This window comes from Dendrobium catenatum, unplaced genomic scaffold (assembly GCF_001605985.2).
Source record: "Dendrobium catenatum unplaced genomic scaffold, ASM160598v2 fragScaff_scaffold_1056, whole genome shotgun sequence".
In the NCBI taxonomy this organism is placed as follows: Eukaryota; Viridiplantae; Streptophyta; class Magnoliopsida; order Asparagales; family Orchidaceae; genus Dendrobium; species Dendrobium catenatum.
The window spans coordinates 6,463,664-6,478,385 of NW_021319518.1; the positions used below are offsets into that span (position 1 = coordinate 6,463,664).

General features: G+C 32.0%; 1 protein-coding gene across 2 annotated transcripts; it reads left to right on the plus strand.

Annotated features, from left to right (window-relative positions):
* The first annotated feature begins 3,880 nt into the window (after positions 1-3,880).
* Positions 3,881-12,232, plus strand: LOC110103403 (H/ACA ribonucleoprotein complex subunit 4). Of its 2 annotated transcripts, XM_028698158.1 has the most exons (9): positions 3,881-4,013; positions 4,109-4,160; positions 4,256-4,428; positions 5,955-6,003; positions 6,099-6,271; positions 7,826-7,874; positions 7,970-8,142; positions 11,862-11,910; positions 12,030-12,232. In XM_028698158.1, exons 1-9 carry the CDS (start codon positions 3,987-3,989, stop codon positions 12,215-12,217), a joined length of 933 nt encoding a protein of 310 aa, XP_028553991.1. In that variant the 5' UTR covers positions 3,881-3,986; the 3' UTR covers positions 12,218-12,232. The 2 variants fall into 2 exon arrangements, with proteins under 2 accessions (XP_028553991.1, XP_028553992.1); XM_028698159.1 differs by lacking the exons at positions 11,862-11,910; positions 12,030-12,232 and adding an exon at positions 11,709-11,767.
* The last annotated feature ends 2,490 nt before the right edge of the window (positions 12,233-14,722 follow it).

Below are 14,722 nucleotides of genomic sequence, written 5' to 3' on the forward strand. Positions count from 1 at the left end.
GCCTCGAGATTCGTGCCCGATCAAGATAATTTTTGCATGACGTATCAATATTATGTCAACTACAGTGGAATTTCTTGCCATTGGCAATGAGGTAATTTGTCTCGAACATTTTAAAAGTTTATTCATAATATTCTTAGCTCGATATGTGACACAAAGAGAATAATATCTTTGTATGTATATAACTATAACAAATATTTGTATATATAATAAAACAATTCAAATAAATCAATTTTAAAGATATAAATAAGGGCAAATCAAAACAAATCATTTTTTAATCATAGTAAAATAATCTTTAAACTATTGTTAAACCATGATCTAAACATCATCAACCTATGATCAAAATATTTTTGGACCATAATCAATATATCTTTGAACCATCTTTGAATCTTCTTCAAAGCATAATAAAAAATGTCAATCAAACATTGTTTAATTCATATTTAAACATTATTAAAACATGGTTTAAAAGTGCAAATAGGCTTTAGAGATATTTTGGATCGAAAATAGTTTAATTAAGTTTGAAGTGGCTCAACTATGGTTTAAGAATGGCTTGACCATGATTCGAAAATAGTTGATCATAATTCAAAAATGATTCGAATATATTGCACAATTATACAAAGAGAGTTTTCGTAATAACTCCAACTCATAACTCTCGAGATAGTATCCACTTTGGCCTAAGTGCCTCACGGTTTTATCCTATTTGTGTAACTTTTCAGGAGTTCATCCATCCCAGGATTTTTGTGGGACGAGAACACTTAACTGTGTAATTTATTAAATGAAATTTTGACCATTACACAAAAAAGGTGTCTATATGTTTAAGATTTTAGCTTCTTTTACTTAAAAAGATTTTATAATCTTTCCCAATTAAGTAATTAACAATTTTGTCAGTATCTTTATTCCAAAATCATCCATCAGGCATATAGAATTTTAGAGGTGACCCCTACAAGTTCAAGTGGTGACTCTCGCAAAGTATTTTGTCCCATATAGAGTTCAAGAGGTGGCTCCTATGGCTTAACACTTTATTTTGTATTACACCTAATCTGCATCTTTCGATTGGTGTGTTACTATGATACAATTTGTAATAGCCCAAACTCTTAATTATCAAGATATTGTTCACTTTGACCTAAGGGCCTCACAATTTTGTCATATTTGTATAACTTCCCATAAGATCACCCATCATATGATTTTTCTGGGATGAACACACTAACTGCGAAGTTTCTTGAATAAAATTTCGACCGTTGCACCAAAAGACGCCTATATGTTTAAGAGTTTATCTTCTTTTATTTGAGAGGTTTTATAGTTTTGATTGATATTTATAAAACTGATATTATTTTGATCAAAATGTACTACCAAATATATATTTTCCATAAATAAAATAATGGTTATAAATTTATAATTAGGAATATTATAAGGCATTTAAAGTTAAATAAAGGTTGAGAAAATTGAAGAGAATCTTAAAAATTAAAGGTTCGATGGCTCGGGTAAATCTATTTGCATAATAATAATATAACAATTATGTAAACATATAAAATTTTGACTAAAAAATAAATATTATTCATATATTCTATAATTTTATATTTAAACACAATCAATCTTTAAATTTAATTCACATTTAATATAAATTTATTTAACATATAATTTTATAAATTTAATAGAAATTATTACAACTTTATATTATATGCAAATCATATTACCTAATTAGTATATATTAATATCCTAATTAATTATTAATTAATTAATTATTATCTTAGTAAAATACAAAACTTAATTTATTTATTTTATTGATCCTAAGTATATTAATTAAAATTAAATAAAATTAAAAACCTGATAGATTAATATTAACATTAATTATCAAGATTAATTTATTTGTATTAAATTTGCATAAGTGATCTTTGGCCTATCGTTATTTTTTTCATTGTCACCATTTTTTCGTTGTTGCTTTCGCGTGCTTTGTGTGAAGTAGCTTTTTAAACTGAGTCAGGAAATTTCTTTGCTTTCTTCACCAAGGTCTAAGGTTTGTTGTTTTTGTTTCGTTTGGGGCATCTTTCTTATTATTTTCTGAAACAACATTATAGTACAAAAATTTTCAGTTCAAGAAAAATTTTTGCACTAAAAAGTTGCTTCAAAAATTAGTAAGAAAGCCATCACAATCAAATCCTCCACCTTTTGCATCTCTTTGTTATTGCTGAGCTTTGTGTGAGGTTGAGTTTTGAAAGAGTCGAAGCTTCTCCATCTTCGATGATAGCGTTGTACTGTTCATGTTAGATCGGAAGTCATTGCTGGAGCTCGCCACGAAGGTATCGATATTTCTCCTCTTTCACGTGCTTTTTACGCTAAATCCTTAAATTTGCAAAAATAATCAGATTTACGAAATCTGAGATTTAGGTACGAAATCTGATATTTAGGGCCAAAATGTCAAAATCCCTGTTGTGAAGCGGGGCTTAGACTTACCATGAGCTTTAACTTCGCATTTTTGGCAAACCCCATATGGCCCATCATCTAAAAATAGAAATTAATTTAATTTAGGGTTGATTTAGATGCTTTCTCTTGCGATTTGGTGATGCTTTATGGTTACTCTCCCTTGGATGTCCTAGGTGTGCCGCCTATCATTGCCAATATGGTTAATTACGAGGATTTTATTGATGTGCATATCTCTATTATATCGAAGGATGATCTAATATTCATTTAGCTTTAAATTTGAAGGAATATGATGTGGATCATTCAGATTAGCTAGAAGGTTGTTCTTCTTTGGATAGCCAGAGTGATGTGAATGACTTGGCTGAATCTACGAATGATTTGTTTAATTTGAAGGTGATTCATATTGAAGATGATGATTCCATGCATGGTGGTGAGAAGCCCAGTAGGCGGAAAACAAAAAATAAAGCTAACAAAAAGTAATTCTTTGATTGTAGTCGGTTTGTTTATGGTTCTGCTAATCATGTTGATGCTTGGTTGGCGTTGGTTCATGGTTCGTTTCTTTTGGCTTTTCTTCTCAACACTTCTTTATAGGTTGCTCTTGATTGATTTGATGTTACACTTGGTCATGTCCTGTTGTTTTTTGTTTGTGGTTGTTGTGGTTTTATTTTTATTTGTTTGCTTTTTGTATTAGATTAGAACAATTACTCTTAGGTTTTATTTTAATTGATGTTTTATTATGAGCTGTTGTTCTATTCTAGGCTTGTAATTTATTTTTAAATTAACTCGTAGTCTCATTTGGTGGGTTTTATAAAAAAAAAGAAATTAATTTAATTTAGCTAATTAATATTATATAAAATATTAATAATGAATTAGTTTAATTAAATAATTAGTGATATAATTAGTAGTATATTAAATAAATAATTATAATTTAATTAAATAATTAATAAATATAATTAGCTCAACTAAATTATGAGACAATTAATAATTAAAACTATTAAAAATACTTAAATAATTAATTAAGTTATTAGTAGTATTAGGTAAATAATTTATTATTTTAAAAAATGATTAAATAATTAATTAAATAACAATCAATGTAATTAATATTAATTACTTATTAAATTTTTGATAATTAGTACTACAATCACTAATTAAATTATTAGTTGCATTATTTGATAATTAAATAATTTTCTAATTATATTATTTATCATTATAATTTATTAATAATAATGAAAATACAATTAATAAATACTTCATATTTAGCATATAAATTAAATTAAAAACATATTAAATTTAAATTTTAAATAAATTAACTGCATTAAAACTTGGATTACGTTTTTAACAACCAATGTTGCCAAATAATTTTAAAAATTTAACTTTCTCAAAATTTACTAAATCTAAATTTACAAAATTAACTAAAATTAAATCCTACGTGTTGCCAAACCGCCCCTTTTTAGGGTTTAGACCTTTCGGAACTTCAACATACTCAACTTTTATTTATTTTACATCATTGATTACCGCTTCTCTGTCCACAGTGTAGTTCCATCTCGCGGGAGGCGGGACCTTATTTCTCGATGGGAAAATCCAGAAGAAAGACAAACGTTGATGCATCTCCTCTATCTTCAGTAGATTTTAATGATATATTCGACTGTCTGAGTTTCACTATTTTTCCTAAGTGCCAGTTGCTTCTGCGCAGGTTGCAGAAGCTACGGTGCCGCTTCCAGCACCAACGAAGGCGGCGAAAAATGGTGTAGTCTTTTATTTTTCAATCATTCCTTCATATGTTTTGGTTTGTTTATTTTTTGTTTAGATAATTCAATTATTCCATTTGTTCTTTGTTCAGACAAGAGGCGTGTAGAGGAAGCACCGGAGGACAGGGCAAGCTCCAAAAAGAAGAAAATTGAAACAGAGCAGGTGGATCTGAGTAAGAAAAAGGTCAAGAAAATGAAGAAGTCTTTCACTGAATCCCCAGGAGAAAAGAAAGATGAAGGCAGAAGTTCAGATTTTGAATATGGGGTAAATATTACTTGATTTTGTTAAAGAACAACATAGCTTAGTAGTCATTATTTATAGCCCAACTTGCCCTACCAATGAGTCCAAAAATAGCGTAGGAGTTCACATATTTTTATATTTCCTATGACCATGTTCAAACTAGCTAGTATGTAGATATATGACGTTTGATGACTTGTAATCACTCAAGGAGTCTAGAAACTTATGTTGATAATTAAATCGCTTATTAGATGCATGTCACTTCAACTTGATATTCATTTTTAGTTTCCCATGTTATGAAATGTGAGTGGTTGACATAGTTCCTCATATATGCATGCTTGACTTAATCCAAATTGTAAAATTATGTTACTTGAAGAAATTGATTGAAGCATATTGTGTAGTCTAATTATGTTTTTTGAGTAATTAGAGAAGAATGACTGGTTAGAGTGTTTTACGAAAAGGTTATGCATCCCAAAAGGCTAATCAAACTATTACAACAACAACATCAACAATAACATCAAGCCTTTATCCCACTTCGTGGGGTTAGGCCTAACCGGGACAGCAGCAGCTTGATGTTTTATGTGACCAAACCATCTAAGTCGACTCTCGCTAATCTTATATGCCATTGAAGCCACTCTAACCTTTTCACATTCTGTCTTTAAGTGTAAAGCCACTCATACACTTAAGCATCCTCATCTCTGCAACACTTAACTTAATTTTATTCTTCTCTTTTAATGACTAATTGAACTATTAGTATATAAAAAGCTAGTATTATGGAATGCCAAATTTTATTGATTTATTTCTCTATTTTTCTTTGGTCTTCTCTCAATAATAAAGATAAAGAATATTGAGAAAAGACCATGGAAAGCATAACTAGAGATTCTCTATCCACACTAACTAACCAAAATACTTGACACGAACTCTAAAATGACCGAAAGAGCATAACATAATGTTAGGGGAGCTCCTACTTGAACAATTTTTATATGGGAATTCTGTAATAGCGTGTTGAAGAAGGAACAATATGCAAATGTTGTAAAAGTGATGTACAGACGTCCAAGATCCAATTACACCAAAGTAATTAACCTCATAATATTTAAAAATATGAAGGCTGACTTTAGAAGTTTAGTAAATTTAAAAAATTACTAAAATTAAATCATTTTTTTAACTAAAATTAAATACTACATGTTGCCAAACCGCCCCTTTAGGGTTTAGACCTTATAGAACTTTTATTAAAATAAACCCTCCAATACCGTAGAATGTTGCTTTCCTCTCTTCACTATTCTCTCCCATGGATCCTAGTGCCTAAGAATTCCATGTCCAAGCTGCATAATAGTATTGATAGACAATAATGAAATATTTATTTATTTCCCATCATTGATTACCACTTATCTGTCCACAGTGTAGTTCCATCTCACTTGATCTTATTTCTCGATGGGAAAATCCAAAAGAAAGGCAAACGTTGATGCACATTCTCTATCTTTATTAGATTTCAATTATATATTCGACAGTCTGAGTTTCACTCTTTTTCCTAAGTACCAGTTGCTTATGCGCAGGTTGCAGAAGCTACGGTCTGGCTTCCACCAACGAAGGCGGCAAAAAATGGTGTAGTCTTTTATTATTCAATCATTCCTTCATATGTTTTGGTTTGTTTATTTTTTGTTTAGCTAATTTAATTATTCCATTTGTTCTTTGTTCAGATAAGAGGGGTGTAGAGGAAGCACCGGAGGACCGGGCAAGCTCCAAAAAGCATACAATTGAAACAGAGCAAGTGGATCAAAATAAGAAAAAGGTCAAGAAACGGAAGAAGACTTTGAGTGAATCCCTAGGAGAAAAGAAAGATGAAGGCAAAAGTTCAGATTTTGAATATGGGGTAAATATTACTTGATTCTATTACAGATCAACATACGCTTAGTAGTCATTATTTATAGCCCAACTTACCCTACCAATGAGTCCAAAAATAGCATAGGAGTTATGTCACATATTTTTATACTTCCTATGACCATGTTCAAACTAGTTAGTATTTAGATATATGACGTTCGATGACTTGTAATCACTCAAGGAGTTTAGAAATTTATGTTCAATCCCATGATAATTAAATCGCTTACCAGATGCATGTCACTTCAACTTGATATTCGTTTTTAGTTTCCCATATTATGAAATGTTAGTGGTCGACGTAGTTCCTGATATATGCATGTTTGACTTAATCAAAATTGTAAAACTATGTTACTTGAAGAAATTGATTGAAGCATATTGTGTAGTCTAATTATGTTTTTTGAGTAATTAGAGAAGAACGACTGGTTAGAATGTTTTACGAAAAAGCTATGCATCCCAAAAGGCTAATCAAACTATTACAACAACAACATCAACAATAACATCAAGCCTTTATTCCACTTCATGGGGTTAGTCCTAACTGGGACAGTTGAAGACTGATGCTTTATGTGACCAAATCATCTAAGGAAACTCTCGCTAATCTTATCTGCCATTGGAGCCACTCTAACCTTTTCACATATTTACTCATGTCACATTGTCTTTAAGTGTAAAGCCACTCATACACTTAAGCATCCTCATTTCTGCAACACTTAACTTAATTTTATGCTTCTCTTTTAATGACTAATTGAACTACTAGTATATAAAAAGCTAGTATTATGAAATGCCAAATTTTATTGATTTATTTCTCTATCATGCTTTGGTCTTCTCTCAATAATAAAGATAAAGAATATTGATAAAAGACCATGGAAAGCATAACTAGAGATTCTCTATCCACACCAACTAAACAAAATAATTGACATGAACTCTAAAATGACCGAAAGAGCATAACACAGTGTTAGGGGAGCTCCTACTTGAATAATTTTTATATGGGAATTCTGTAATAGCGTATTGAAGAAGGAACAATAGGCAAATGTTGTAAAAGTGATATACAGACATCCAAGAACCAATTACACCAAATTAACCTCATAATATTTAAAAATATGAAGGCTGACTTTAGAAGTTTAGTAAATGTAAAAAAATTACTAAAATTAAATCTTTTTTTTTAAACTAAAATTAAATCCTACATGTTGCCAAACCGCCCCTTTAGGGTTTAGACCTTTTAGAACTTTTATTAAAATAAACCCTCCAATATCGTAGAATGTTGCTTTCCTCTCTTCACTATTCTCTCCCATGGATTCTGGTGCCTAAGAATTCCATGTCCAAGCTGCAAAATAGTATTGATAGACAGTAATGAAATATTTATTTATTTCCCATCATTGATTACCACTTCTTTGTCCACAGTGTAGTTCCATCTCACTGGACCTTATTTCTTGATGGGAAAATCCAAAAGAAAGGCAAACGTTGATGCACCTTCTCTATCTTTATTAGATTTCAATTATATATTCGACAACCTAAGTTTCACTCTTTTTCCTAAGTACCAGTTGCTTCTACGCAGGTTGCAGAAGCTACGGTCTCGCTTCCACCAACGAAGGAGGCAAAAAATGGTGTAGTATTTTATTATTCAATCATTCTTTCATATGTTTTGGTTTGTTTATTTTTTGTTTAGCTAATTTAATTATTCCATTTGTTCTTTGTTTAGACAAGAGGCATGTCGAGGAAGCACCGGAGGACCAGGCAAGCTCCAAAAAGCATACAATTGAAACAGAGCAAGTGGATCAAAATAAGAAAAAGGTCAAGAAACTGAAGAAGACTTTAAATGAATCCCTAGGAGAAAAGAAAGATGAAGGCAAAAGTTCAGATTTTGAATATGGGGTAAATATTACTTGATTTTGTTACAGAACAACATACGCTTAGTAGTCATTGTTTATAGCCCAACTTGCCCTACCAATGAGTCCAAAAATAGCATAGGAGTTTGTCACATATTTTTATACTTCCTATGACCATGTTCAAACTAGCTAGTATGTAGATATATGACGTTCGATGACTTGTAATCACTCAAGGAGTTTAGAAACTTATGTTAATCCCATGATAGTTAAATCACTTATCAGATGCATGTCAATTCAACTTGATATTTGTTTTTAGTTTCCCATGTTATGAAATGTTAGTGGTCGACATAGTTCCTGATATATGCATGTTTGACTTAACCCAAATTGTAAAACTATGTTACTTGAAAAAATTGATTGAAGCATATTGTGTAGTCTAAGGGGCTGTTTGGTTGCCTGAATTAGGAGTGTAAAGTAAAACAAATACATGTATTTATTAAATTTGATTGTTTGGTTAATTTTGGACGGAAGAAAAGAAAATCCTCACAAGTATTAGGGGTGTATTATAGGACCTGTTTTGCGTGAATTAGAAACACGCTCATTTTGAGCGGGTTTTAAATACGCTTGACGACGCGACGTTGCTGTTCGACAGCGAACTTCGGCTTCATTGCTTCGAAGGAGGTGTAAGATTGCACGAGTGGCTTCTTCGGCTCCTTCCTTCTTGTTAGACTTCGCTCCTTCCACGCGACGACCCTTTCCTGTCCGATCCGAAGTTGCGACCACGACGGGAGCTCGCAAGTTCACATCATCTTCCTGTTCATTTGACCCATTGATCGCAGGAAAGGAACTCTGCTGTTGGTTGTTTTACATATTACAGAAATTGCCATCTCCAACAAATCCATAAAACTGCATCGTGAAAGGGTGATAACCTGATGGTTCAGCCATAACTGTTGGGCTGGCACTGGAGATGTTGGCAGAACATTGCCCAAATAAGATTGAGAGATGATGGAATTTGTGGATGACGGAGAATGTGGAACACCTTGAGGGTGCATAACAAAAGGGCGAAAGGCAGCCACCTGACCACCAGGCACAAAGATGCCTATTCCAAGCGGAGGAGGAAATACAGGAACACTAGAGGCATGTTCTGTCTGGAGGAAATAATAAAAATACAAAATTTAAACAGAGAAAGAAACAATCTTAAATGGTTTTCCTTGGAAGGTATATCAAATTATTAATTGATAAATATCAGAAAAAAAAAATGCCCATTTCATTGAAAGGAATAGATTTCTTACAAAGAAAACAAAAAGAAGGTTTGAAGGTAAATTTCAATTGTGGAAAGAAAAGCATAAATTTGCACAACCAGATCACCACACAGGATGATGCGTCTATTTAATCAAGGATGAAATGCTTTCAGATACACTGTTAAATACTACTGAGGATGAACAGTTATAGATATCCAAGGTAAAGAGCAGAGGCAACAACAAATTCAAATAAAAAAAAGTATTTACTGTTACAAAAAAAAAAAAACCCTATTCTCGGAACGATCTAAATCCATTAGATCTTAAAGGAATATGAACATAACGGAATAGTCATTGTAACATCAACACATGTAGAAAGCAGATTTCTAGGCACGATCAGAAAATAAGAACTGCACTGAGGCTAATAAAGTTCTACGTGATTTCTTTTGTTCGAGGTATATAAAAAGATTTGGCTAGTAAAGTGATAACATAAAAATAACACGAATTAGAAGCCACCATGAATCCCCATAATAAACGTTTACTTATAATTAGAACCTCAGAGGCCACTTGAGTATATATCTTGAGCCGGCCAATGCCAAGGAAGGCTATCAAGACGAAGAGGGAATCCGATAACAAGTTCTGGGATTTTGCAAGGCAGTTCTTCTTTGGCTTGTGGGGTTTCAGACAGATTAGTAATGGCATATCTTAAAACTTAAAATTTTTAATTAACTGTTCATTTGTTTATGGTGCAGCTAACATTACACCAAACAGGGAAGAAGAAAGAGGAAAGATTCTGATAGGTGCTATAAATGAAAACTGCAGATGAAATAATTGTCTCATTTGTGGATTATCACATAGTAAAATTTCCTCTATTTTTTGTTGTATATAATTCTAATTATTTATTATACTCAAAAGTATCATCATTAGTGTTGTTTTATCTATTTTTGAGATAGGAAGAATTAATACTAAATGCATCAAGATGAGTTTCAAAGCTTTGAATTTCAACTGAGATTATTGCTGTGAAATTTAGGATAATTTTATATCTTATAATCTAAAAAAATTTATAATAAGATCGTACAATAAATGAATATACTGATTTATATTTTATAACATCAAATAATACTAATTATTATAAATATATTATTTTTTAAAATATACTAATTGTAATGCTAGAATAAATTATTATAAAAAAATTGCTTTTACTTTACTTTGGATCTATCAAACCAAACAAGGGAAACAGTTCTCCTGCGTTTATTTTGCAGACAACCAAATAGATACAAAGTATTCAGAATGCACTACATTTACTTTACATTGCATTTACTTTACACTGCATTTCTTTTTCAGGCAACCAAACAGCCCCTAAATATGTTTTTTGAGTAATTAAAGAAGAATGACTGGTTAGTGTGTTTTACAAAAAATCCATGCATCCCAAAAGGCTAATCAAACTATTACAACAACAACATCAACAATAACATCAAGCCTTTATTCCACTTCGTGGGTTTAGTCCTAATCAGGACAGTGGAAGATTGATGCTTTATGTGACCAAATCATCTAAGGCGACTTTTGCTAATCTTATATGCCATTGGAGCCACTCTAACCTTTTCACATATATACTCATGTAACATTCCGTCTTTAAGTGTATAGCCACTCATACACTTAAGCATCCTCATCTCTGCAGCACTTAACTTAATTTTATGCTTCTCTTTTAATGACTAATTGAACTATTAGTATATAAAAAGCTAGTATTATGGAATGCCAAATTTTATTAATTTATTTCTCTATCATGCTTTGGTCTTCTCTTAATAATAAAGATAAAGAATATTGAGAAAAGACCTTGGAAAGCATAACTAGAGATTCTCTTTCCACACCAACTAACCAAAATACTTGACACAAACTCTAAAATGACCGAAAGAGCATAACATAGTGTTAGTGAGCTCCTACTTGAACAATTTTTATATGAGAATTATGTAATAGCGTTTTGAAGAAGGAACAATAGGCAAATGTTGTAAAAGTGATGTGCAGACGTCCAAGAACCAATTACACCAATGTAATTAACCACATAATATTTAAAAATATGAAGTTGATTTTAGAAGTTTAGTAAATTTAAAAAATTTACTAAAATTAAATCTTTTTTTTTATAACTAAAATTAAATCCTACATGTTGCCAAACCGCCTGTTTAGGATTTAAACCTTTTAGAACTTTTATTAAAAAATAAACCCTCCAATACCGTAGAATGTTGCTTTCCTCTCTTCACTATTCTCTCCAATGGATCCTGCTGCCTAAGAATTCCATTTCCAAGCTGCGGAATAGTATTGATAGACAGTAATGAAATATTTATTTATTTCCCATCATTGACTACCACTTCTCTGTCCACAGTGTAGTTCCATCTCACTGGACCTTATTTCTTGATGGGAAAATCCAAAAGAAAGGCAAACATTGATGCACTTTCTCTATCTTTATTAGATTTCAATTATATATTTGACAATATGAGTTTCACTCTTTTTCTTAAGTACCGTTGCTTCTGCGCAGGTTGCAGAAGCTTCGGTCTCGCTTCCACCAACGAAGGCGGCAAAAAATGGACCGTTGCTTCTGCGCAGGTTGCAGAAGCTTCGGTCTCGCTTCCACCAACGAAGGCGGCAAAAATTTTTTTTTTTTTTTGTTTAGATAATTTAATTATTCTATTTGTTCTTTGTTCAGACAAGAGGCATGTAGAGGAAGCATTGGAGGACCGGGCAAGCTCCAAAAAGCATAAAATTGAAACAGAGCGAGTGGATCAAAATAAGAAAAAGGTCAAGAAACTGAAGAAGACTTTAAATGAGTCACCAGAAGAAAAAAAAGATGAAGGCAGAAGTTCAGATTTTGAATATGGGGTAAATATTACTTGATTCTATTACAGAACAACATATGCTTAGTACTCATTATTTATTGCCCAACTTGCCCTACCAATTAGTCCAAAAATAGCATAGGAGTTATGTCACATATTTTTATACTTCCTATTACTATGTTCAAACTAGCTAGTATGCAGATATATGACGTTCTATGATTTGTAAATCCCTCAAGGAGTCTAAAACTTATTTTCTATCTCATGATGATTAAATTGCTTATCAGATGCAGGTCACTTCAACTTGATATTCGTTTTTAGTTTCCCATGTTATGAAATGATAGTGGTTGACATAGTTCCTGATATATGCATGTGTAGCTTATCCTAATTTGTGAAACTATGTTACTTGAAGAAATTGATTGAAGCATATTTTTAGTCTAAATATGTTTTTTGAGTAATTAGAGAAGAGTGGCTAATTAGAGTGCTTTACGAAAAATCTATGCATCCCAAAAGGCTAATCAAACTATTACAACAACAACATCAACAATAAAGCCTTTATCCCACTTCATGGGGTCAACCCTAATTAGGACAGTGGATGGCCGATGCTTTATGTTACCAAACCATCTAATGTGACTCTCACTAATCTTATCTGCCATTGGATCCACTCTAACCTTTTAAGTGTAAAGTCACTCATACACTTAAGCATCCTCATCTCTGCAACACTTAACTTAATTTTATGCTTCTCTTTTAATGACTAATTGAGCTATTAGTACATAAAAAGCTAGTATTAAGGAATGCCAAATTTTATTGATTTATTTCTCTAGCTTGCTTTGGTCTTCTCTCAATAATAAAGATAAAGAATATTGAGAAAAGGCCATGTCAAGCATTACTAGAGATTCTCTATCCACACCAGCTAACCAAAATACTCGACACAAACTCTAAAATGATCGGAATAGCATAACATAGTGTTAGGGGAGCTCCTACTTGAACAATTTTTATATAGGAATTCTATAATAGCATTTTGAAGAAGGAACAATGAATGAATGTTATAAAAGTGATGAACAGACGTCCAAGAACCAATTACTCCAAAGTAATTAACCTGATAATATTTTAAAATATGAAGTATGACTTTAGAAGTTTGTATTAACTATCAAACTGAAGTGGTTGGGGATTGAACGAGAATCTTTATTTTTTAGTTGCAACTGATGAGTTGTGGGAGGAAATTATTCATGTATCTCTTCCTCTGATTAGTAGCTTAAATGCAAGAAATAATAGTTTCCTAGTACTAATTAAAAATTTTGAATAATAGGAGAAGCGCAAGGTGGGCTGTTTTCACAAATACCCATTCCATCAACATTAAATATTTGAAAAGACATGTCTTAAGAACGTTGCAATTGAGATAAGGCCGCGTTCCACTTGGATGTCACGACCTACGAACAACATCGAAGAGGATGGAGTTCCAAATACTGTAGATGATTTCATGTCGGTCCATGGTGTTAGCTTTGCAGATGAGTGCAACGTTATTATCACTCTACTTGATGCCGAATTCGATGTGGTATTAGAGAAATCACTAGATTCATGTCTTATGGTAGGCTCCAAAAGGTCTAGTGATGATACTGTGTATACGAAGAGACGTACTAAGGAGAAAGGAGATAAAGAAACATTGAATAAAGCTGAATGAAGTGATCCTTACACAATAACAAAATGCTTGGTAAAACTAGGCAACATCAAGAATATCACTCATGTAATCCTTGCATTTCATGACTCACTAAAGAAAAATAGACAACAAGGCCACCCTATAGACATGGGATGATGAACTTCTTAAAAATTGGATCGAGTAGTTGTAATATGTCACCCACATTTCTATGCATCGCCAATGTGGCTGTAATAATCTTATATGTAGTTCTTATTTCATCACATGTGTTCTGTCATTTTCCAATGCACTTTTATGTTTATTTCATCATCTGTTGTATTTCTTTACTTGTGTTTATTTCACTTAGGAAAAATAAAAAAGATTTGGAATGGCTTGGCATCACTTACTATTGAATAGCTTATTTTATTTCATTTAATCTCATGCAATCATGGCTAATTACTTAGGTGGGGTACTTTCTGATTCTCTTTGTGGCATGGTTGATTTGTAATTATAAATAAATGAAATAATTTCTGAATTTACTCCATACATCTTGGAAGATAGTAGCTCTTCCGGGGAGGAACTGCAAATAAGACGACCTATAATGGATAGGTTATACACGGGTCATCAATATGTGGAGGATGTGTTAGTTGGTCATCTAGTGAGACCTTATCAATGTCTTAGGTTGTCAGTTGAGTCTTTTGTTTGTCTGAGGGATCTACTTTGCTAGTTGTGACTTTTTAAATGACATATAGAAATATGATCGCAAGTCGCAGTAGAATAACTTGGCATTATTTTTTTAGAGGAGTCCATACTCATAGCTATAAATAAATATATGAGTTTTTCTAACATTCACTAGAAATTATAAGTAGATAATTCAATCAGGTACTACATGCTATTGTCTCGTTATCAGATGAGTTTGTTAATTTACTGTCGTAA